Consider the following 17119-nt stretch of genomic DNA (forward strand, 5'->3'; position numbering starts at 1 on the left):
CTACTTCCAGAAATATAGGCTTCCCAGATTATCAGAGGAGGAAGTAAATTGTTTAAATAGTCCCATTTCAGAAAAAGAAATAGAACAAGCTATTAATCAACTCCCTAAAAAAAAAATCCCCGGGACCAGATGGATTTACATGTGAATTCTACCAAACATTCAAAGAACAATTAGCCCCAATGCTTTATAAACTATTTGAAAAAATAGGGAATGAAGGAGTCCTACCAAATTCCTTTTATGACACAGACATGGTACTGATACCTAAACCAGGTAGGTTGAAAACAGAGAAAGAAAATTATAGGCCAATCTCCCTAATGAATATTGATGCTAAAATCTTAAATAAGATATTAGCAAAAAGACTACAGAAAATCATCCCCAGGATAATACACCACGATCAAGTAGGATTTATACCAGGAATGCAGGGCTGGTTCAATATTAGGAAAACTATCAGTATAATTGGCCATATTAATAATCAAATTAACAAAACCCATATGATTATCTCAATAGATGCAGAAAAAGCATTTGATAAAATCCAACATCCATTCCTATTAAAAACTCATGAGAGTATAGGAATAAATGGACTTTTCCTTAAAATAATCAGTAGCATCTATTTAAAACCAGCAGTAAGCTTCATATGTAACGGGGACAAACTGCAATCATTCCCAATAAGATCAGGAGTGAAACAAGGTATCCCACTATCACCGTTACTATTTAATATTGTATTAGAAATGCTAGCTTTGGCAATAAGAGTTGAGAAAGAGATTAAAGGAATAAGAATAGGTAATGAGGAAACCAAATTATCACTCTTTGCTGATGATATGATGGTATACTTAGAGAACCCCAGAGACTCTACTAAAAAGTTATTAGAAACAATCCAAACCTTCAACAAAGCTGCAGGATACAAAATAAACCCACAAAAGTCATAGCATTCTTATATATCACTAACAAAACCCAACAGTTAGAGTTACAAAAAGAAATTCCATTTAAAGTAACTACTGATTGTATAAAATATTTAGGAATCTATCTGCCAAGGGAAAAATCAGAAACTTTATGAGCAAAATTACAAAACACTTTCCACACAAATTAAGTCTGATCTAACCAACTGGAAAAATATTAAATGCTCTTGGATTGGGCGAGCAAATATAATAAAGATGACAATACTACCTAAACTAATCTATTTATTTAGCGCTATACCAATCAGACTCCCAAAAAACTACTTTGATGACCTAGAAAAAATAACAACAAAGTTCATATGGAAAAACAAAAGGTCAAGAATTTCAAGGGAATTAATGAAAAAAAAAAATCAAATGAAGGTGGCCTAGCTGTACCAGATCTAAAATTATATTATGAAGCAGCAGTTACTAAAACCATCTGGTATTGGCTAAGAAATAGACTAGTTGATCAATGGAATAGGTTAGGTTCAAAGGACAAAACAGCCAATAACTTTAATAATATAGTGTTTGACAAACTCAAAGACCCCAGTTTTTGGGATAAGAATGACATTTGACAAAAATTGCTGGGAAAATTGGAAATTAGTATGGCAGAAACTAGGCATTGACCCACACGTAACACCGTACACCAAGATAAGGTCAAAATGGGTTCATGACCTAGGCATAAAGAATGAGATTATAAACAAATTGGAAGAGCACAGGATAGTTTACCTCTCAGACCTGTGGAAGAGGGAGGAATTTATGACCAAAGAAGAATGAGAGATCACTGTTGACCACAAAATAGAAAATTTTGATTATATCAAATTGAAAAGTTTTTGTACAAACAAAACAAATGCAGACAAGATTAGAAGGGAACAATAAACTGGGAAAACATTTTTACAGTCAAAGGTTCTGATAAAGGCCTCATTTCCAAAATATATAGAGCATTGACTCTAATTTATAAGAAATCAAACCATTCTCCAATTGATAAATGGTCAAAGGATATGAACAAACAATTCTCAGATGAAGAAATTGAAACTATTTATAGCCATATAAAAATATGCTCCGAATCATTATTAATCAGAGAAATGCAAATTAAGACAACTCTGAGATACCACTACACACCTGTCAGATTGGCTAGAATGACAGAGAAAGATAATGTGGAATGTTGGAAGGGATGTGGGAAAGCAGGGACACAGATACATTGTTGGTAGAATTGTGAACATATCCAGCCATTCTGGAGAGCAATTTGGAACTATGCTCAAAAAGTTATCCAACTGTGTATACTCTTTGATTCAGCAGTGTTTCTACTGGGCTTATACCCCAAAGAGATACTAAAAATACCAAAATGTTTGTGGCAGCCCTATTTGTAGTGGCTAGACGCTGGAAAATGAATGGATGCCCATCAATTGGAGAATGGTTGAGTAAATTGTGGTATATGAACGTTATGGAATATTATTGTTCTGTAAGGAATGACCAGCAGGATGAATATAGAGAGGACTGGCGAGACTTACATGAACTGATGCTAAGTGAAATGAGCAGAACCAGGAGATCATTATATACCTCAACAACGATACTGTTTGAGGATGTATTCTGATGGAAGTGGATCTCTTCGATAAAGAGAGCTAATTCAGTTTCAATTGATCAAGGATGGACAGAAGCAGCTACACCCAAAGAAAGAACACTGGGACATGAATATAAACTGCTTCCATTTTTGTTTTTCTTCCCGGGTTATTTATACCTTCTGAATCCAATTCTCCCTGTGCAACAAGAAAACTGTTTGGTTCTGCACACATATACTGTAACCTATTCAACATGTAAAGGACTGCTTGCCATCTGGGAGAGGGGGTGGAGGGAGGGAGGGGAAAAATCGGAACAGAAGTGAATGCAAGGGATAATGCTGTAAAAAATTACATGGGTTCTATCAATAAAAAGTTATTTAAAAAAAAAGAAAAGAAAAAAAAGAAACTGTAAAATTCTTTCAACAATCTCAAGTTACTAGATGATACAAATCCCCGTCTGTTTAATGTCCATATTCCCCTTGTAATGCTGTGTATCTGGTAGTCATGAGATAGCATAATCTCTGAAAAATCAACATTTCACATTAATAGAGAAAGTTATGGTGGATTTTACTAGCTTCTGTCATATTATTAACCATGTCTGGCATGCAAGAAGTGGTGGGAAAGATATCCAGAGAAGAGAAGAGATTGCCTAGTCAAGATAAAGGATAGCAGAAGACCTTAATAATACTATGAAATGACAATACCTAGGGGTGGCTTCTAGAACACTGGGTTAATTCTCTTAATTATGGGTTTATAGAAGAAGAAAATGATAAAAAAAATGCACAGGAAAGAAAGGTGTGGATGAGTTTTCTACCATTGAGGGGATACATGCAAAGATAATTTTCAACATTCACCTTTGCAAAACCTTGTGTTGTACATTTTTCTCCCTCGCTTCCTCCGTTCTCTCTCTACCTATCTCTTCATCAAGACAGCAAGCAATCTGATATAGGCTAAACATGTGCAATTCTTCTAAACATATTTTCATATTCATCATGCTGCACAAAAAAATCATATCAAAAGGGGAAAAACACAAGAAAGGAAAAAAAAATAAGCAAGCAAATAACAACCAAAAAAATGGTGGAAATACTATATGCTTTGATCTAGCAAATTCTTCTTTTAAAGGAGTTGTTTTCTTCAGTAGATTTTTTTCTCATTTGGCCAACTATATTTTTTAAGGAGCTGTTTTCTTGAGTCAGTTTTTGTGCTTCCTTTTCCAAGGTGTTGACTCTTTTCCCCCCCACAATTCTGTGTAATTATTATTCTTTTTCCCATTTTTTCTCTTGATTTTTAGAATCTTTTTTGAATTCTTCCAGAAGGATTTTAAGGGCTAGATTCACATTCCTCTTTGAGGCTTCATATGTCATATTTTGACAGTGTTGTCCTATTCCAAGTTTGTATTTGGATCTTCCCTATCACCATAGTAGTTTTCTATGGTTAGGGCTCTTTTCTGTTTCTTACTCATTTTTTAACCTATTTCGTGACTTCAAAAGTTGAACTCTGGTCCTGGGATACATAGAGCACTGTCCCAAGCTTTTTATGCTGGGGATCAGGGGCCTGGTCATTGCTTTTCCTCATGAGGGCTTCAGGTGCTTTTGAACTGCCCACTGCACTAGGGTGGCCCAGCCTCATTGTGTCTGTTGGCTGGGACTTGAGGCTTGCAATTTGTCTTCTCTCCTGGGGATAGATCCTCCATCTTTGGCTTGCAGGGCCACTGACTAAGCCAGGACCACAGGGCCTCCTTATGAAGATATTGTGGCTAAGAGCTTATCCATGTCTGCACTAGGCTAGAACTCTCCTTTTATCCAAGTGAGACAGATCTTTCCTAAAGTCCTTTACCTTAATCTGGAAAATTATTTCACTCTGTCTTTGTGTGGGTTCTGTCACTCCAGAATGTGCTTAGAGGCTTGATTTAACATTGTTTCTAAGGAAAATTGGGGAAAGCTCAGGCAACTTTCTGGCTTCTCTCCACCATCTTAGCTTTGTCCATATATTCCATTTATTCCTGATTCATTTGCTTTCTAGAAATCTATGTCCGGAAAAGCTGAGTATGAATTCTTACCATGAAAAGACTCTGCACATAGGATATTTTGAAAAGGTTGGGGAGAAGTCTTGTAAAGGTCAAGACAGAGGGAGCTAAGAGGAACAAGCAAGAGAGGGACTTAGTAGAGGCAAAAATGTGGCCATGAAATGATGATTCCACAGAGTTAGCCATGAGGATCAACTATGGGAACTCAGCCCTGGAGAACAAGTATGATTTCTATGATCATCTGGAGCCCCATATTACCAAGAACTACAGAGAGTTTCCCTAGCAGCTTTCTATGAATCACTAATGTATTTCCCTTCTTTTGTGTTGGGAACCAAGTCTAGTGCTCCCAAGAAATGTCCTTAAAGTGACAGAGGGATTGGGTTAAGGTTTAATTGGTGGCCTATTTACCTTTCATTCTAATTCATCAAACAATCTGTTTTTTCTGTGTTTCTTAGCTGGAATAGGAGAGAGTTCATGGGATTGAGAGTTCAGAGCTGTGACTTCAGAAGATGACAGACCCTCAAAGAGGCAAGAGACTGAAGAAAACCAAAACATATTCCATCTTAACACCTACCTAGATCATATACATATTTTGAGATAAAAAGTTTTTTTATTCAGTTTCTCACCCCTTTCCCAACATCTTTTTCCTTTCAATGAAATGAGCAACTTTTAAATTATTTTTGAATAAAATGCAATCAACTTTGACCTTAATAGAAGGCTAAAAAGCATCATTCTTTAAGATGAGAGGGAAGAAGTAATTTTCCTGTTTTTCAACTCCATTTTTCATTCTTTTCATTCTCCTTATTCGCCTGGAATCACAGAATCTACAATTTAGTTGTAACTTGATACAGAGATAATACCTGGGGATGAAGAAACTTATTTACTCTTATTTATTTACTTAGATCAATATTTAATTGAGAAACTTGATAGAAAAGGAAATCTTTGATGTAAATAATACTTTCTATGATTTGCTAATTTCTAATTCAGTCTTTAAAAAATACAGAATACAGAATGGCTAAAGGAATGATTTCAATGAACTTTATGACTGATTACTTTATAATTCTAGATGAGCAATTATTCTTTAATAAATGGTAATATGAACCCTAATGAAGGATACTAAGAGTGGCCAACAGACCAGTGTAAAATGCCTAGATGATTTCCTTTTCTTTCTCCATTTTAGAGTGAAAATATCAAAAGGAAAAATATACATTTACTATATTTTGAGTCAATACAATGTATCTCATTTGACTAGGGACAACTCAACTAAACTATCAACACCAATGTTTCAAACACTAAATGGTGTTGTGGGAACTTAGTAAATGCATATCAATCATGATAAAAGTAAGATTTTCTAGACTGTAGTAAAAAACGACCTGGATTTGGAGTTAGGATACATAGGTGCAAATAGCAGATTTGCTGTTTCCAGTTGTTTATGTTGTTAAGTCATTAAAGTCTCTGTTCCTCTCATTCTCTATCTATAAAATGAAGATAAATGTCTTCCTCATAGAGTGCAACAATTCAATTTAAGAAGCCATTTATTAAGACAAAGTCAGTGTGGTATAATGGAAAAAGAGTTGAACGTTTAGCCAGGAATATCTGGGTTCCCATCATACGCTGCCTATATACACCCTGGACAGGCTATTTAGCTCTTGATGCTATAAGCAATTTTCTAAACTGTAAGTTTCAAAGGAGATACTAACTTGTGTTGGTATGAGAAATTTTCTTGGTCAGAAGCTCTTTATAGCAAAGGAACTATAAGTCTATATTTTTGTCTTCATTTAGCAGTCACTATATGTACTAGGTTAGGCTCTGAGGAGACACAAACAAAAAAAAAAAACATTGCATTCCCCCAAGGAGCTTCCAAACTCCTTGTTAGGTAGAAGAAATTGGGGAGACAGGGAGGGAAGGAAATGGTAAGGAAAGTATTCTGTTAGTATTAAAATACTTAAGAAAATCATGATACTCTTCTGGATCCACAGCCATCTGTCAGTTTCAATAAAGCCTCAACTGGATGGTGATTCTCAGATCAATTTATGGCAAGAATTTGCACTGTATCTAGGCATCACTCACAAACCAGAGGCCATTAGTGCGTCTCATTAGATTTTGCATGCCTAGAGCCATGAAATTCACCATTTGGATGAGTTCTAGCCATTAGATAATCCAAGATACAGAGAGCCCTAGTTCAGTGCTACTTCAGTGTTTCAAAATGTCCCCTTGACCAAATGAGCTAGGATAGCCATACAAAATTAAATTTTGGCCTGGGCATGCAAGAGGAACTAGTCCTTCTTTCCCTTTCAATTTCTTCTATCCTTCTTCTTGCTTTACCTTCCCTCCCTCTCCCCAGTTTGAGTTTCTGACTCAGCCAGGAAAACTTAAGTTCAAATCCCTTTTCCAGTATTTACTAGTTTCTTGAGATATTTAATGCTTATGAATGTAAAATGGGAATGACAGCCCTATCTCGGAGAATTGTTGTCAAGTTCAAATACCAAACTTTAAAACACTATAGTAATATGGGGTATTATCAATATCCTATCCAATCTTGGGTAGCCAGATAAATCAAATTTCAATTCTAGGTTTTTCTATTTATGTAAAACTATATTTGAATAGTTTAGTCTCTGTTAGTAAGGAATCAACCATCTAATCTCTGCTTCCTAATTTTCCTCCTTCCATTTCTGGATTCTTGCTTCTTGGACACTGTTGTTCCTCAGCAGCACCACCAAAGTGGATGGGGGAAAAAGGGAAGATGAAACATTCAAAAGAGTCAAATGAAGCTTTTTGCTAACAATTTTAGCAAGGAATTTGGGGAGGAGGGAAGAGATGTTTAAGGGAACAGAGTAGTAATTGGAAACTGATAAATAAAGGCTAAATGTATATGTATTGGTGCTGTTATACCATTCAAATGTGGAGAACCACTTTGGAACAATGAAATCTAACTGTACCATTGAAAATAAATATAGTTAACAGTCATTGGGAGCTAGTTCTATTATCTGTTAGGTCCATAAAGATGACCTATTTTACCATCATAAAACCAAAGAAACTTGGAGCTGAAAGAGACAATAGAGATCATATTATCTATACTCTTAATTTTACATCTTAGGAAACTGAGACTCCAAGAGAGAATTTTATCAGCACAAAGGAAGGAAACAAGCATTTATAAGTACCTATTTAAAAAAAAAAGTTTAAAAGTACCTATATGGTGCTAGGAACTATGCTAAATCCTTTACAAATATTATCTCATTTGATCTCTATAATAATCCTGGAAGTGAGTGTGTCTGTATGTATATATGTGTGTGTGTGTGTGTGTGTGTGTGTGTGTGTGTGTGTGTGTATGTGCTATTATCTCTCTTTTATAGTTGAAGAAACTGAGGAATGTAGAGATTAAGTGACTTACTCAGGATTACACAGTTAGTAAATATCTGAGGCTAGATTTGAACTCAGGTCTTTATGATTCCTGTCCCAGTGTTCTATCTACTCTGCCATCTCCCATGCTCCCTCAAACAGCATTTCTTGACTTCTTGAGAATTAGACTACATTTTCTCTTAGTAATATTACAACTAGTGGATTTTTTATTTCTGTATATTTTTAAGTGTGTTGGAATGAATAACATTCTTTTAAAGTATGTTGCTATTATAGCTGGTTTGGGAAAGCAAAGTAGAGTAAATGACTCCCCTAATGGGAAAGATTGGTCACATAATTTCAACATCTCAGAATCTCAAAGAACATTTAATCCAAATAATACTTGTATAGAAGTTATTTTCAATAAGTGATGAAACTAGTTTTAGTCTGCGAAGTGTCACAGTGACCTGGGGTTAGGAAGATCTGACTTCAAATTTGGACTTAGGTACTTATTAAATGTTTGATCCTAAGTAAGTCACAATCCTTATATGCCTTGGTTTCCTCAACTATAAAATAGAGCACCTATCTCCCAGAGTTGTTGTGAGGATAAATTAAGATGACATTTGTAAATTGTAAATTTAAATGTTGTGATTGTTATGATGATGGTGATAAGGATGATCTTCTCATATCAACCCTTTTCACTTTTGCATGGTTCTAGTTATTAGGAATTTTTTTTCTATGTCAAGACTAAGTTTTCATCTTTGCAGTTTCCACCCAGTGCATCAAGTTTTGTACTCTGGGGTCAATCAGATCAAGTCTAATCTAGAGGACAGCTAACATACCTAAGTCTTCTCTTCTCTAGGCTAAGTATCATCATTTCAGTGAACTTTTATGGCATGCTCTCAAGGCACTTTACATCTGTTCATCCTCTTCTGGACATTCTCCAGTTTATAATCCTTCCTGAAATATGGCACTCCAAACTGAGCACAATATTCCAGATGTAGTTTGATCAGTACAATAACCTTCCATTTTCTAAAGAATGCAGTCTAAGATTATGTTTCACTTTTTTTTAATTTCCCTGTCATATTTTTGACTCATATTGAGATAGTAGTCTACTAAAACTCCTGAATCTTTTTCACAGGAATAATTGCCTTGACCATTATCCCCACCTCCCTCAAGAAGTAAAATTTTTGATCCTAAGATTAAATTTTATCTGAATAAATTCAGCCCGTTGTTCTAAATTACTGACGTCTCTTTGGTATAGTCATTCATTCACAGGCCCAAAAGGAAAATGTTCCAAATATATGAGACACATATAACTATTATTATTTGTAACTATCATGACTCAGAAACAGAAAGAATTTAAGAGAGGTATATCTTCTTCCATATCTTAGCTGACCACCTCATGGTATTCAAAACTAATATATTGTGCTTAATTTTAGACATGATATTTTGGGAAGCACTCTAAAATCAGAATTTTCAGGAGAAGGAACCAAAATGGGAGGTCTCGAAATGATGCCATTTGAGGAACAAGGAAAAGAATTGTAATCATAATTGATATAGGGTTCTACCTCCATTATTTTGTTTGAGCTTCTCAACAACAAAACTATCTAGCATTTACATAAACTTTAAGCTTTGCAAATTGCTTTATAAAATTATCTCATTTGATCCTCACAACAATCCATGGAGGTAGATCCTTTTGTTATCCCCATTTTACTGTGTGCATCACACAGTAACAGCAGTTAATGTCAAAGGGGGAATTCAAAGTCATATCTCCTTTGACCCCAAGTCCAACACATGTTTCGCTGTAGCATACTATCTCCAGTGAAGACATTTAACCTCCAGATATAGTTGGCTCAGCCTCGAGATGGGAACTTTATAGCTATATTCAGGTATTAGAAAGGCTGTCATTTGAAAGAATTCTTATTTAACTACTTTCAAAAGGACAGAACCCATATGAATGGGTGGAAGTTCTAAGGAAGTAAATATTATCTCATTATAAAGATCTTCATAAGAATTAGAGATGCCTGAAAATGGAATGTATTTCCTTAAAAGAAGAGAGAAAATAGTGTTACATATAGAAAATTGATCCAGTCAAGAAGAACTGGGTTGAAGTGCTTCTGATATGCTGGCTATGAGACCTTGGTTACTTAAAACCTCAGGGCCTATCAAGAAAATTTCTAAGACTATTAATTGCTGAACGTTTTCTATCTTCTAGGAACCATATTAATCACAAGGACCTCAATGAAACAATTCCTAATCTGAAGGAATTTACATTCAATTGAGCAAGAGAACATGAACATCTAAGTTTACATAGAATAAATACAAGGTAATTAAACATAAAGGAGGACTACCAAGTAAAACTAAGAAAAGCTTTGTGTTGGTTATGCTTAAACTGTGTCTTGAAGGAAGAGAGGGATTCTGGGACTTGGAGATAAGGAAGAAGTGAATTCCAGGAATGGAATCACTGTAAAAGCACTAACATAGGAAATGAAGTGTTATGTGGGAAGAATAGAGAGAAGAGCAGTTTGGCTGGACAGTTAAGTTTGAGAATGTATAATGAAAAAGATAATTTGGGGTGAAATTTTTATGAGTTTTAAAAGACAAGCAGGAATTTTATGCTGGAGAAAATAAGGAACTACTGAAATTTAATAAGTAGGAAAGTGACATGGTCAGATGTACCCTTAAGGAAAACAATTTTGGCAGTTGTGTAAGAGAATGGCTTGGAATAGGAAAAGGCTTGAATCAGGGAGACCAATTAAAGGCTTGTAGAAGAGCCCAGGATAAAGGTAATGAGACCTTGTCTTAGAATTGTACCTGTGTGAGTGAAGAGAAAGGAACAGATATGAAAGATGTAGTGGAGGTAGGAATTATTTTTCCAACTTCATTGGATATTGCTCTCCATCGAAAACATTGTGACACTGGTCTTCTATCAGTTCCTCACATACAACACTCTACCTCCCATCTCTAACCTTGGCACTAGTTGCCTCCCCATTCACAAAATGCACTCCTTCTTTGGTTCTGCTTCATTGAGTCCTTTTCTTTTCTTAAAGATGCAGCCCAGGCATCTTCTTTTGCAGGAAGGCTTTTCCAGTCTTCCCCCTTCCCCACTTCCTCCCTTCAGTGCCTTCTCTCTCTCCCAAACTCCCTTATATTTAATTATTTTATGCATATATATATATGTGTGTGTGTGTGTGTGTGTGTATTAACTTTATATTTTTGTATCATTATCTCCCACATTAGAAATATAAACTCCATGAAGTAGGGATTATTTTGTTCTTTTTACTTGTGTCTTCATTACCTAGTACAATATCTGACACTTCATATATACTTAATAAATACTTGTCAACTTTTCTTTTTTGACTAAGTAAAAGAGACCATTCTCTGCCACATTTCTTACCTAGTCTTAATCACTGCTTGGGAGTTGCCTTTGACAAACTAAGACCTGTTAAACACCTTAGCTTAAAAAGGCCACAGTCTTCTAATGCATTTGGGGCCATCTCCAGTCACCCTGATCTATATCTTGCCACTGGACCCAGATGGCTCTGGAGGAGAAAGTGAGACAAGGTGATTTTGCATAGCCTATCCTCACTTAAATAAAATTCTTTTGCTCTTTTGCATATCATGGTGTTACTGCCTGGATGTCATGGTTGTTTTTAAGAATGAAGAACAAACAACAACAATATTTATTAACCAACTGAGAAAGCGCTAGGCAGATGTTGGGACAGTAAATATATATGTATAGATACTTGAACGTATATTTGTATGTGTGATATATATGTGTATGCACATATATATACATTTATACATAGTGAGAGAAAGAAAGAGAGAGACAGATGGAACCAGAAATGAAGAAAAAGGGAGACAGAAAGAGCTAGAGAAAGACAAAAGACTTTAAGAACACAGAGATAGTAAGGGAGGAAAGGCGCCCAATAATTAAAGTCATAGGAATAGATAATATTGACAAATGAAGAGAACATGTACAAGGAGGAAAAAGAGGCCCAGGCTAGAGCCTTAGGGGTAACTCATATTTACTTGGATCAAAGAGGCCCTGTTATTACTCTATGAAGTACAGAGATGGGCCTAAGCAAAAGTTGAGAAGCAGAATCATAAAACAAATACATGGAAGAAACCTTTGAGATAATCTAGTCATTTTACAAGTGAGGAAACTAAAGTGCAGATAAGTGAAATGATCCCATGTTCAAGGTCAGATAACTGACAAAATGTTAGAACCAGTTCAAAAATCTGTCCATTTTGCTCTGGTAAACTTCTTAGGTTGGTGCTACAATATTCTTCTTCCATCATCTCCTCCCATGGTACCCTCATTGTTTATTCCTCTCTATCATAATCTGGAATCTGGTACCAATCCCTTATATCATAATGAAAATTAATTTTAAATCAACCTCCTATCCCACCTTGTTAGACCACCTCTGTGAACCTTATTAATAAGAGACAAACCCTTTAGCTTCTGCCAGCCTCACAGGACTGTTATATGGGAAAGTTCTTTGTAAATCTTAAATTGCTGTATAAATGAGCTCTTTGTATTCCCCAATTAAAGAAATTCCAGGAATCAGATAGCAAGTAGGACCTATCTCCATTCTGAAATCATATAGATGTTTAAAGTTATCTTTCCCTAGAGATGATTCCTGAAACCAGATAGAATCCCTGTCTTTTCTTAACAATGGAATTCTTCACCTCATCCCCCAAAAAGCAACACACACACACACACACACACACACACACACACACACACACACACCTATACTAAGCAAAGTAATTAGGGAGAATGGTTTCTGGTGGACCATAAAAATGGAAGGAAGAGATGATTATTCAAATACCTAACTGGATGTGGTGGTTTTTAAAAAGCATGCAACTAAGCAGGGTCAGGAAGAGTCCTCATTCACTTTTCTTTGCACTGTGGCCATTTGTAGGCATTACTATTAGCCACAAGATGGCAGAATTACATTATCTTGTGAATATTACAAGCGTGTAATTCTGCACGTTGAAGAATTCTACCATGTTTATAGTGCCTGTATTTTTTGGTAATAACTCTCTGCAATTTTGGTAAGCTCCATTGCATCCAATATTTGCTACCTAGATGACTTGAAGCAGGCTACTACTATGTGATTTATCATTGGCCCATTATCATTCCTTATCCAGTATAGGATATCACCATTTCTATTCTTCCCTTTAGAATTACTTCTTGAGGACCCTATGGTCATTTTCTTTCCTTAATTTCTAATGTTACTATTAGGGAAAAAACAATGATGAGCTCTATTCCCTGGCTAATAGTTGAGTTGTGACTGAATCCTAAAAAGTACAATCAATTTTGATTGGTTAAAAGTAACAAGGACAAAAATAATTTCAGCTAAAAGGCTTGATTTGGCTAGATTTATACTACAGATTATTTCAGAATTATTGGCTTCATCAATTAGTAATCCACGTTGGCCAAAGCCCAACTCAGCCTTCTATGTAGTACTTTATTGCTACCAACAACCTCCACTACCACCATCATCTTTAACATTAGCATTGACACTCTTATTATGATGATGAGTTATAATAACTTCCATTTTTATAGTGCTCCAAAGTTTTTAAATATTTTGAAATCTGATATTTTATTTGATCCTCATAATTATCTAAGGAAGAAAGGACAGACATAATTATCTTCATTTACCACAAGGGGAAACAAGTTTAGAGAAGCTTAATTGACTTGAAAAAAGTAATATGGTTACTAGTATCATAAATTTAAATCTAGAAGAAACTTCAGGGATTATATAATCCAACCCCATCATTTTACAGATGAAACTTTAGCCAAGAAAAGATAAATAATTTGTCCAAGGTCATACAAGTAACATAGCCAAGATTTGAATCTGCATCTCTAAAAAATTCATGATTCATGATTCATTTCATGTGTCTATTTTAACCTACTACACAATGCAACAGAACCAGATCTAGAATCCAGACTTTCTGATTCCTTGTCAAGTGGGGGTTCTTTTTATTATCTCAGGCTGTTTCCTGCTTGCCTTGTTTTAAGTTATTTGTGTATCAACAAATCAACAAATAGTTTTGTTTTGCTTTGTTTTGAGTTATTTATGTATCAACAAATCAACAAAATTCTAAGTTCTTTGAGATTTGGAATTTATTTTTTTGCACATGGTTGTGGTTCAATAAGTTTCTGTTAAATGAGTGCATTCATTTTGAAACTAGTTGTAAGGAGAATACCTCTGCAACAGTTACCCTTTAGGGGTACTGAATCTCATCATCATTTATTGGAACATCTGTTCTCAATTGCAAAGAAAAAAGATGTTAAGAAACCATTATTGCTTTTGCAATAGATTTAGGTCAGTCCATTCTTGCTTGTGGCTTCAATAACCATCTTTAGTGACTTTCCAAACTAAAACACCCTTCCCTGATTCCACTCTCCCATATATAGTGTCTCCCTCTACTAGAATGTTAAGTAAGTTCTTTGGGGATAGGAACCATCTTTTCTTTCATATTTGAATCCATAGCACTTAGCACAGTTCTTGGCATATGGTAAGTGCTTTATAAAAGCTTTTTCATTCATTCATTTACATCCTCACTCAATCATTAACTATATTTGCTTATTATGTCCTCACCAGATATCGCAGTAGCTCAAAATGACCCAATCATTGCTCTACCCTTTTTCCATTTCCTTAATCATTTGGTCTCCCTTACCTTTGCGCAGAGCTTGCAGACTCTGCCTAGCTTGACGATGCAGCTCCTCCACACAGGGGGGCCTTGTAGCAGGAAGGAAAATATTTCTTTGCTGGTACCAAGGGGCTCTGTAGTAGATACTCAATTTACTCTCCACATCCAGATTTGAGACAGCTGTTAAAGGGAAAAGAAAAAGGCATTTTATACTGGTTGCTTTGAGTTGATCCCTATTCTCCCACATAAACTCATGGTAAAAACTAGATATTATTTCCTGGAAGTAGGAGAATTTGAATCCTATTAGAATGAGAATTTCTTTACCAAAAGGATAGTTTTTACTTTGTTAAATGATTGGATTCCTTGGATTTTGATTCTCAGGTTATCATATACTATAGCCTGAATTAAACCTTTTATATCTTGAATTCCTGGGGCTCCTTCCCTCCCCCCCCACTTTGTGATTGATAAGCATCTCACATAACCCCATATATCTATGCAGACTCAATTCATGCTTTAAATAGTTACTTCTCATCAAACTTAGCACCTGACTTCTTGGCCTACCCCCTGATCTCAAACCACTCCCTTTCTCCAAGAAGCATAATCAAATCAATATTACCATTGCATCCAGGGTCTTCTCCAGTCATTCTGATCTACATCTTGCCACTGAACCTATATAGCTCCAGAAAATAAAGTGAGACTGATGACTTTGCATAGCCTTCCTTCATTTAAATCTAATTCATTTGCATGTCATGGTATCATCTTTATGAAATCATATTCCTCTTCCAGAATGAAAGGCAAACAAGAGCCTAGCTATTAGAAAGAAATCTATTTTTCCAGGGTTCCCAGTAACATTATAAACCTGTAGCCCACTATGGCTATCACTCCCCTATTCATTTTATCTCCCATAATTACAATATAAGTTCCTTGAGGACAGAGACTGTTATTACTTTTTTAAAGTTTTTTTTCCCTTTTTATATCTAGTATTAGCACCTGGAACTTAATCAGCATTAATAAGTGCTTTCATTTCTTTCATTCATCTCATTTATTCTTTCTGTACCTCTTCTACCTTCCTCTTATTTTGCTCCCCTCCCCCCCCAAAAAAAATTGGAGACTAGCTACGTACAGGGATTAGTTCCTGTTTTAAAAAAGAAAATATTTCAAAACAATGGGTGAACTAAAGGGTCACTTTTGCTAAGGAGGCCCTCTTTGCTGACAGCTCTTACCCTTTCAGGTTCTAAGATCTCCAGGTTCTTGAATTAATATTTATTATTCATTCTGAGCCTTCATGTAATTTTGGTCTCTATGTTGTCCTGCTTCCCTCCCTATCTGAGTGCCTGGTTCCTGCAGTTCTAAGCTGATAACCTACTTAATTTTGAAAGTTTATATCAGTTTGCCCAATTCCAACTCCTTACCTCAAATTCAAAATTCAACATACCCATTTCTGGGGTTCTCATATGGATTATCTCTTTCTTTATAGAACATTAAAAGTAGTATGCAGGCAATAATAATAAACATCCTTCTACAATAACATTATCTGCTGTAATATGTCTAGGCAATTCCCTGTTTCTAACATTGTTCCTGAGGATTTAATTGCTCCTTGTAATACTGTTTCATCTAAGGTCCTTCTGCAGTGGATAGGAACTACACATAAATAAATATGTATTTGGCAATCCAGGCATAACCCAGAAGATTGCTCAAGTGCCTTGCACTGTTTAGCACAGCAGTATGTCCCCCGAAATTTATTTTATTCATTTCCAATCATGCCGGTATTTTTCTTAATACACCTTGAGTCAAGTAATTCCAGGATATAAATCACTTCTTGAGGGTAAGTTAATCTCTTTAGGAAGCTGCTGTGACTATTAAAAATGAGGAAGATTCCACTTAGGAAATTATTGCTTGAGACATTAAAGAGGCTGAAGGTCTCAGGGCCAATTTTATGCACTGAGAATCTGGTTTGGTTATGACAATATTAGACATGTCTCAATATACCCTCTTGGCTTCACATTGTGCTTTCTTTGCTCTGATGAGTCTCATCACATCACAACTAGCTTCCTTTGCTCATTTTGCCTCCTCTTAATTCCTGTGCATTCTTCCAAGCTTCCCCATTTGCCTAAAATAATTTGCCAATCCATCTTTTATTCTTTCAATCTTAAAATCACAAGATAATTTAGAGATCAAAAGAAAAAGAAAACAGGAAGGAGAAGTTTTGAGTTTTGCATCTTTGAATGACAAGAACTGCCTTCCGCAATAATGTAATACATTACACCCTTAAAACTAAACTTATCATAAGACTTTCTAAGATTCTGGTTTCTCCCTTCTTCCATTCCTATTCAGCTTAATAATAAGTCTTATTTTTAACCTGTACCTTATTATGTCCCGCACATTCACATATTCCTTCTTGAAACATTGGCAAAATGTTTCTAATCTAAGCACTACCCTCTTCATGAATTGAAGATCCAGAAGGAGTCACTAATAAAAGGCAATATCTATTAAGGAAATTTGGATATCTTTTGGATATCTTTTTGGATATCTATTTGGATAGATAATTTGCTATCTCTTCAGATTATATCTGAGATTCTCATAATCTGAGCTTCCAA

General features: G+C 35.4%; 1 protein-coding gene across 2 annotated transcripts in view; it reads right to left on the minus strand.

Moving 5' to 3' along the window:
* NHS (NHS actin remodeling regulator) overlaps positions 1-17119 on the minus strand; it is a 467133-nt gene that overhangs the window by 47223 nt on the left and 402791 nt on the right. For both annotated transcript variants that reach the window (XM_051984428.1, XM_051984427.1), the window contains exon 2: positions 14550-14702. In XM_051984428.1, the coding sequence (XP_051840388.1) occupies positions 14550-14702 (153 nt within the window). The remainder of the gene's footprint in view (positions 1-14549; positions 14703-17119) is intronic.

This window comes from Antechinus flavipes, chromosome 3 (assembly GCF_016432865.1).
Source record: "Antechinus flavipes isolate AdamAnt ecotype Samford, QLD, Australia chromosome 3, AdamAnt_v2, whole genome shotgun sequence".
Classification (NCBI taxonomy): Eukaryota; Metazoa; Chordata; class Mammalia; order Dasyuromorphia; family Dasyuridae; genus Antechinus; species Antechinus flavipes.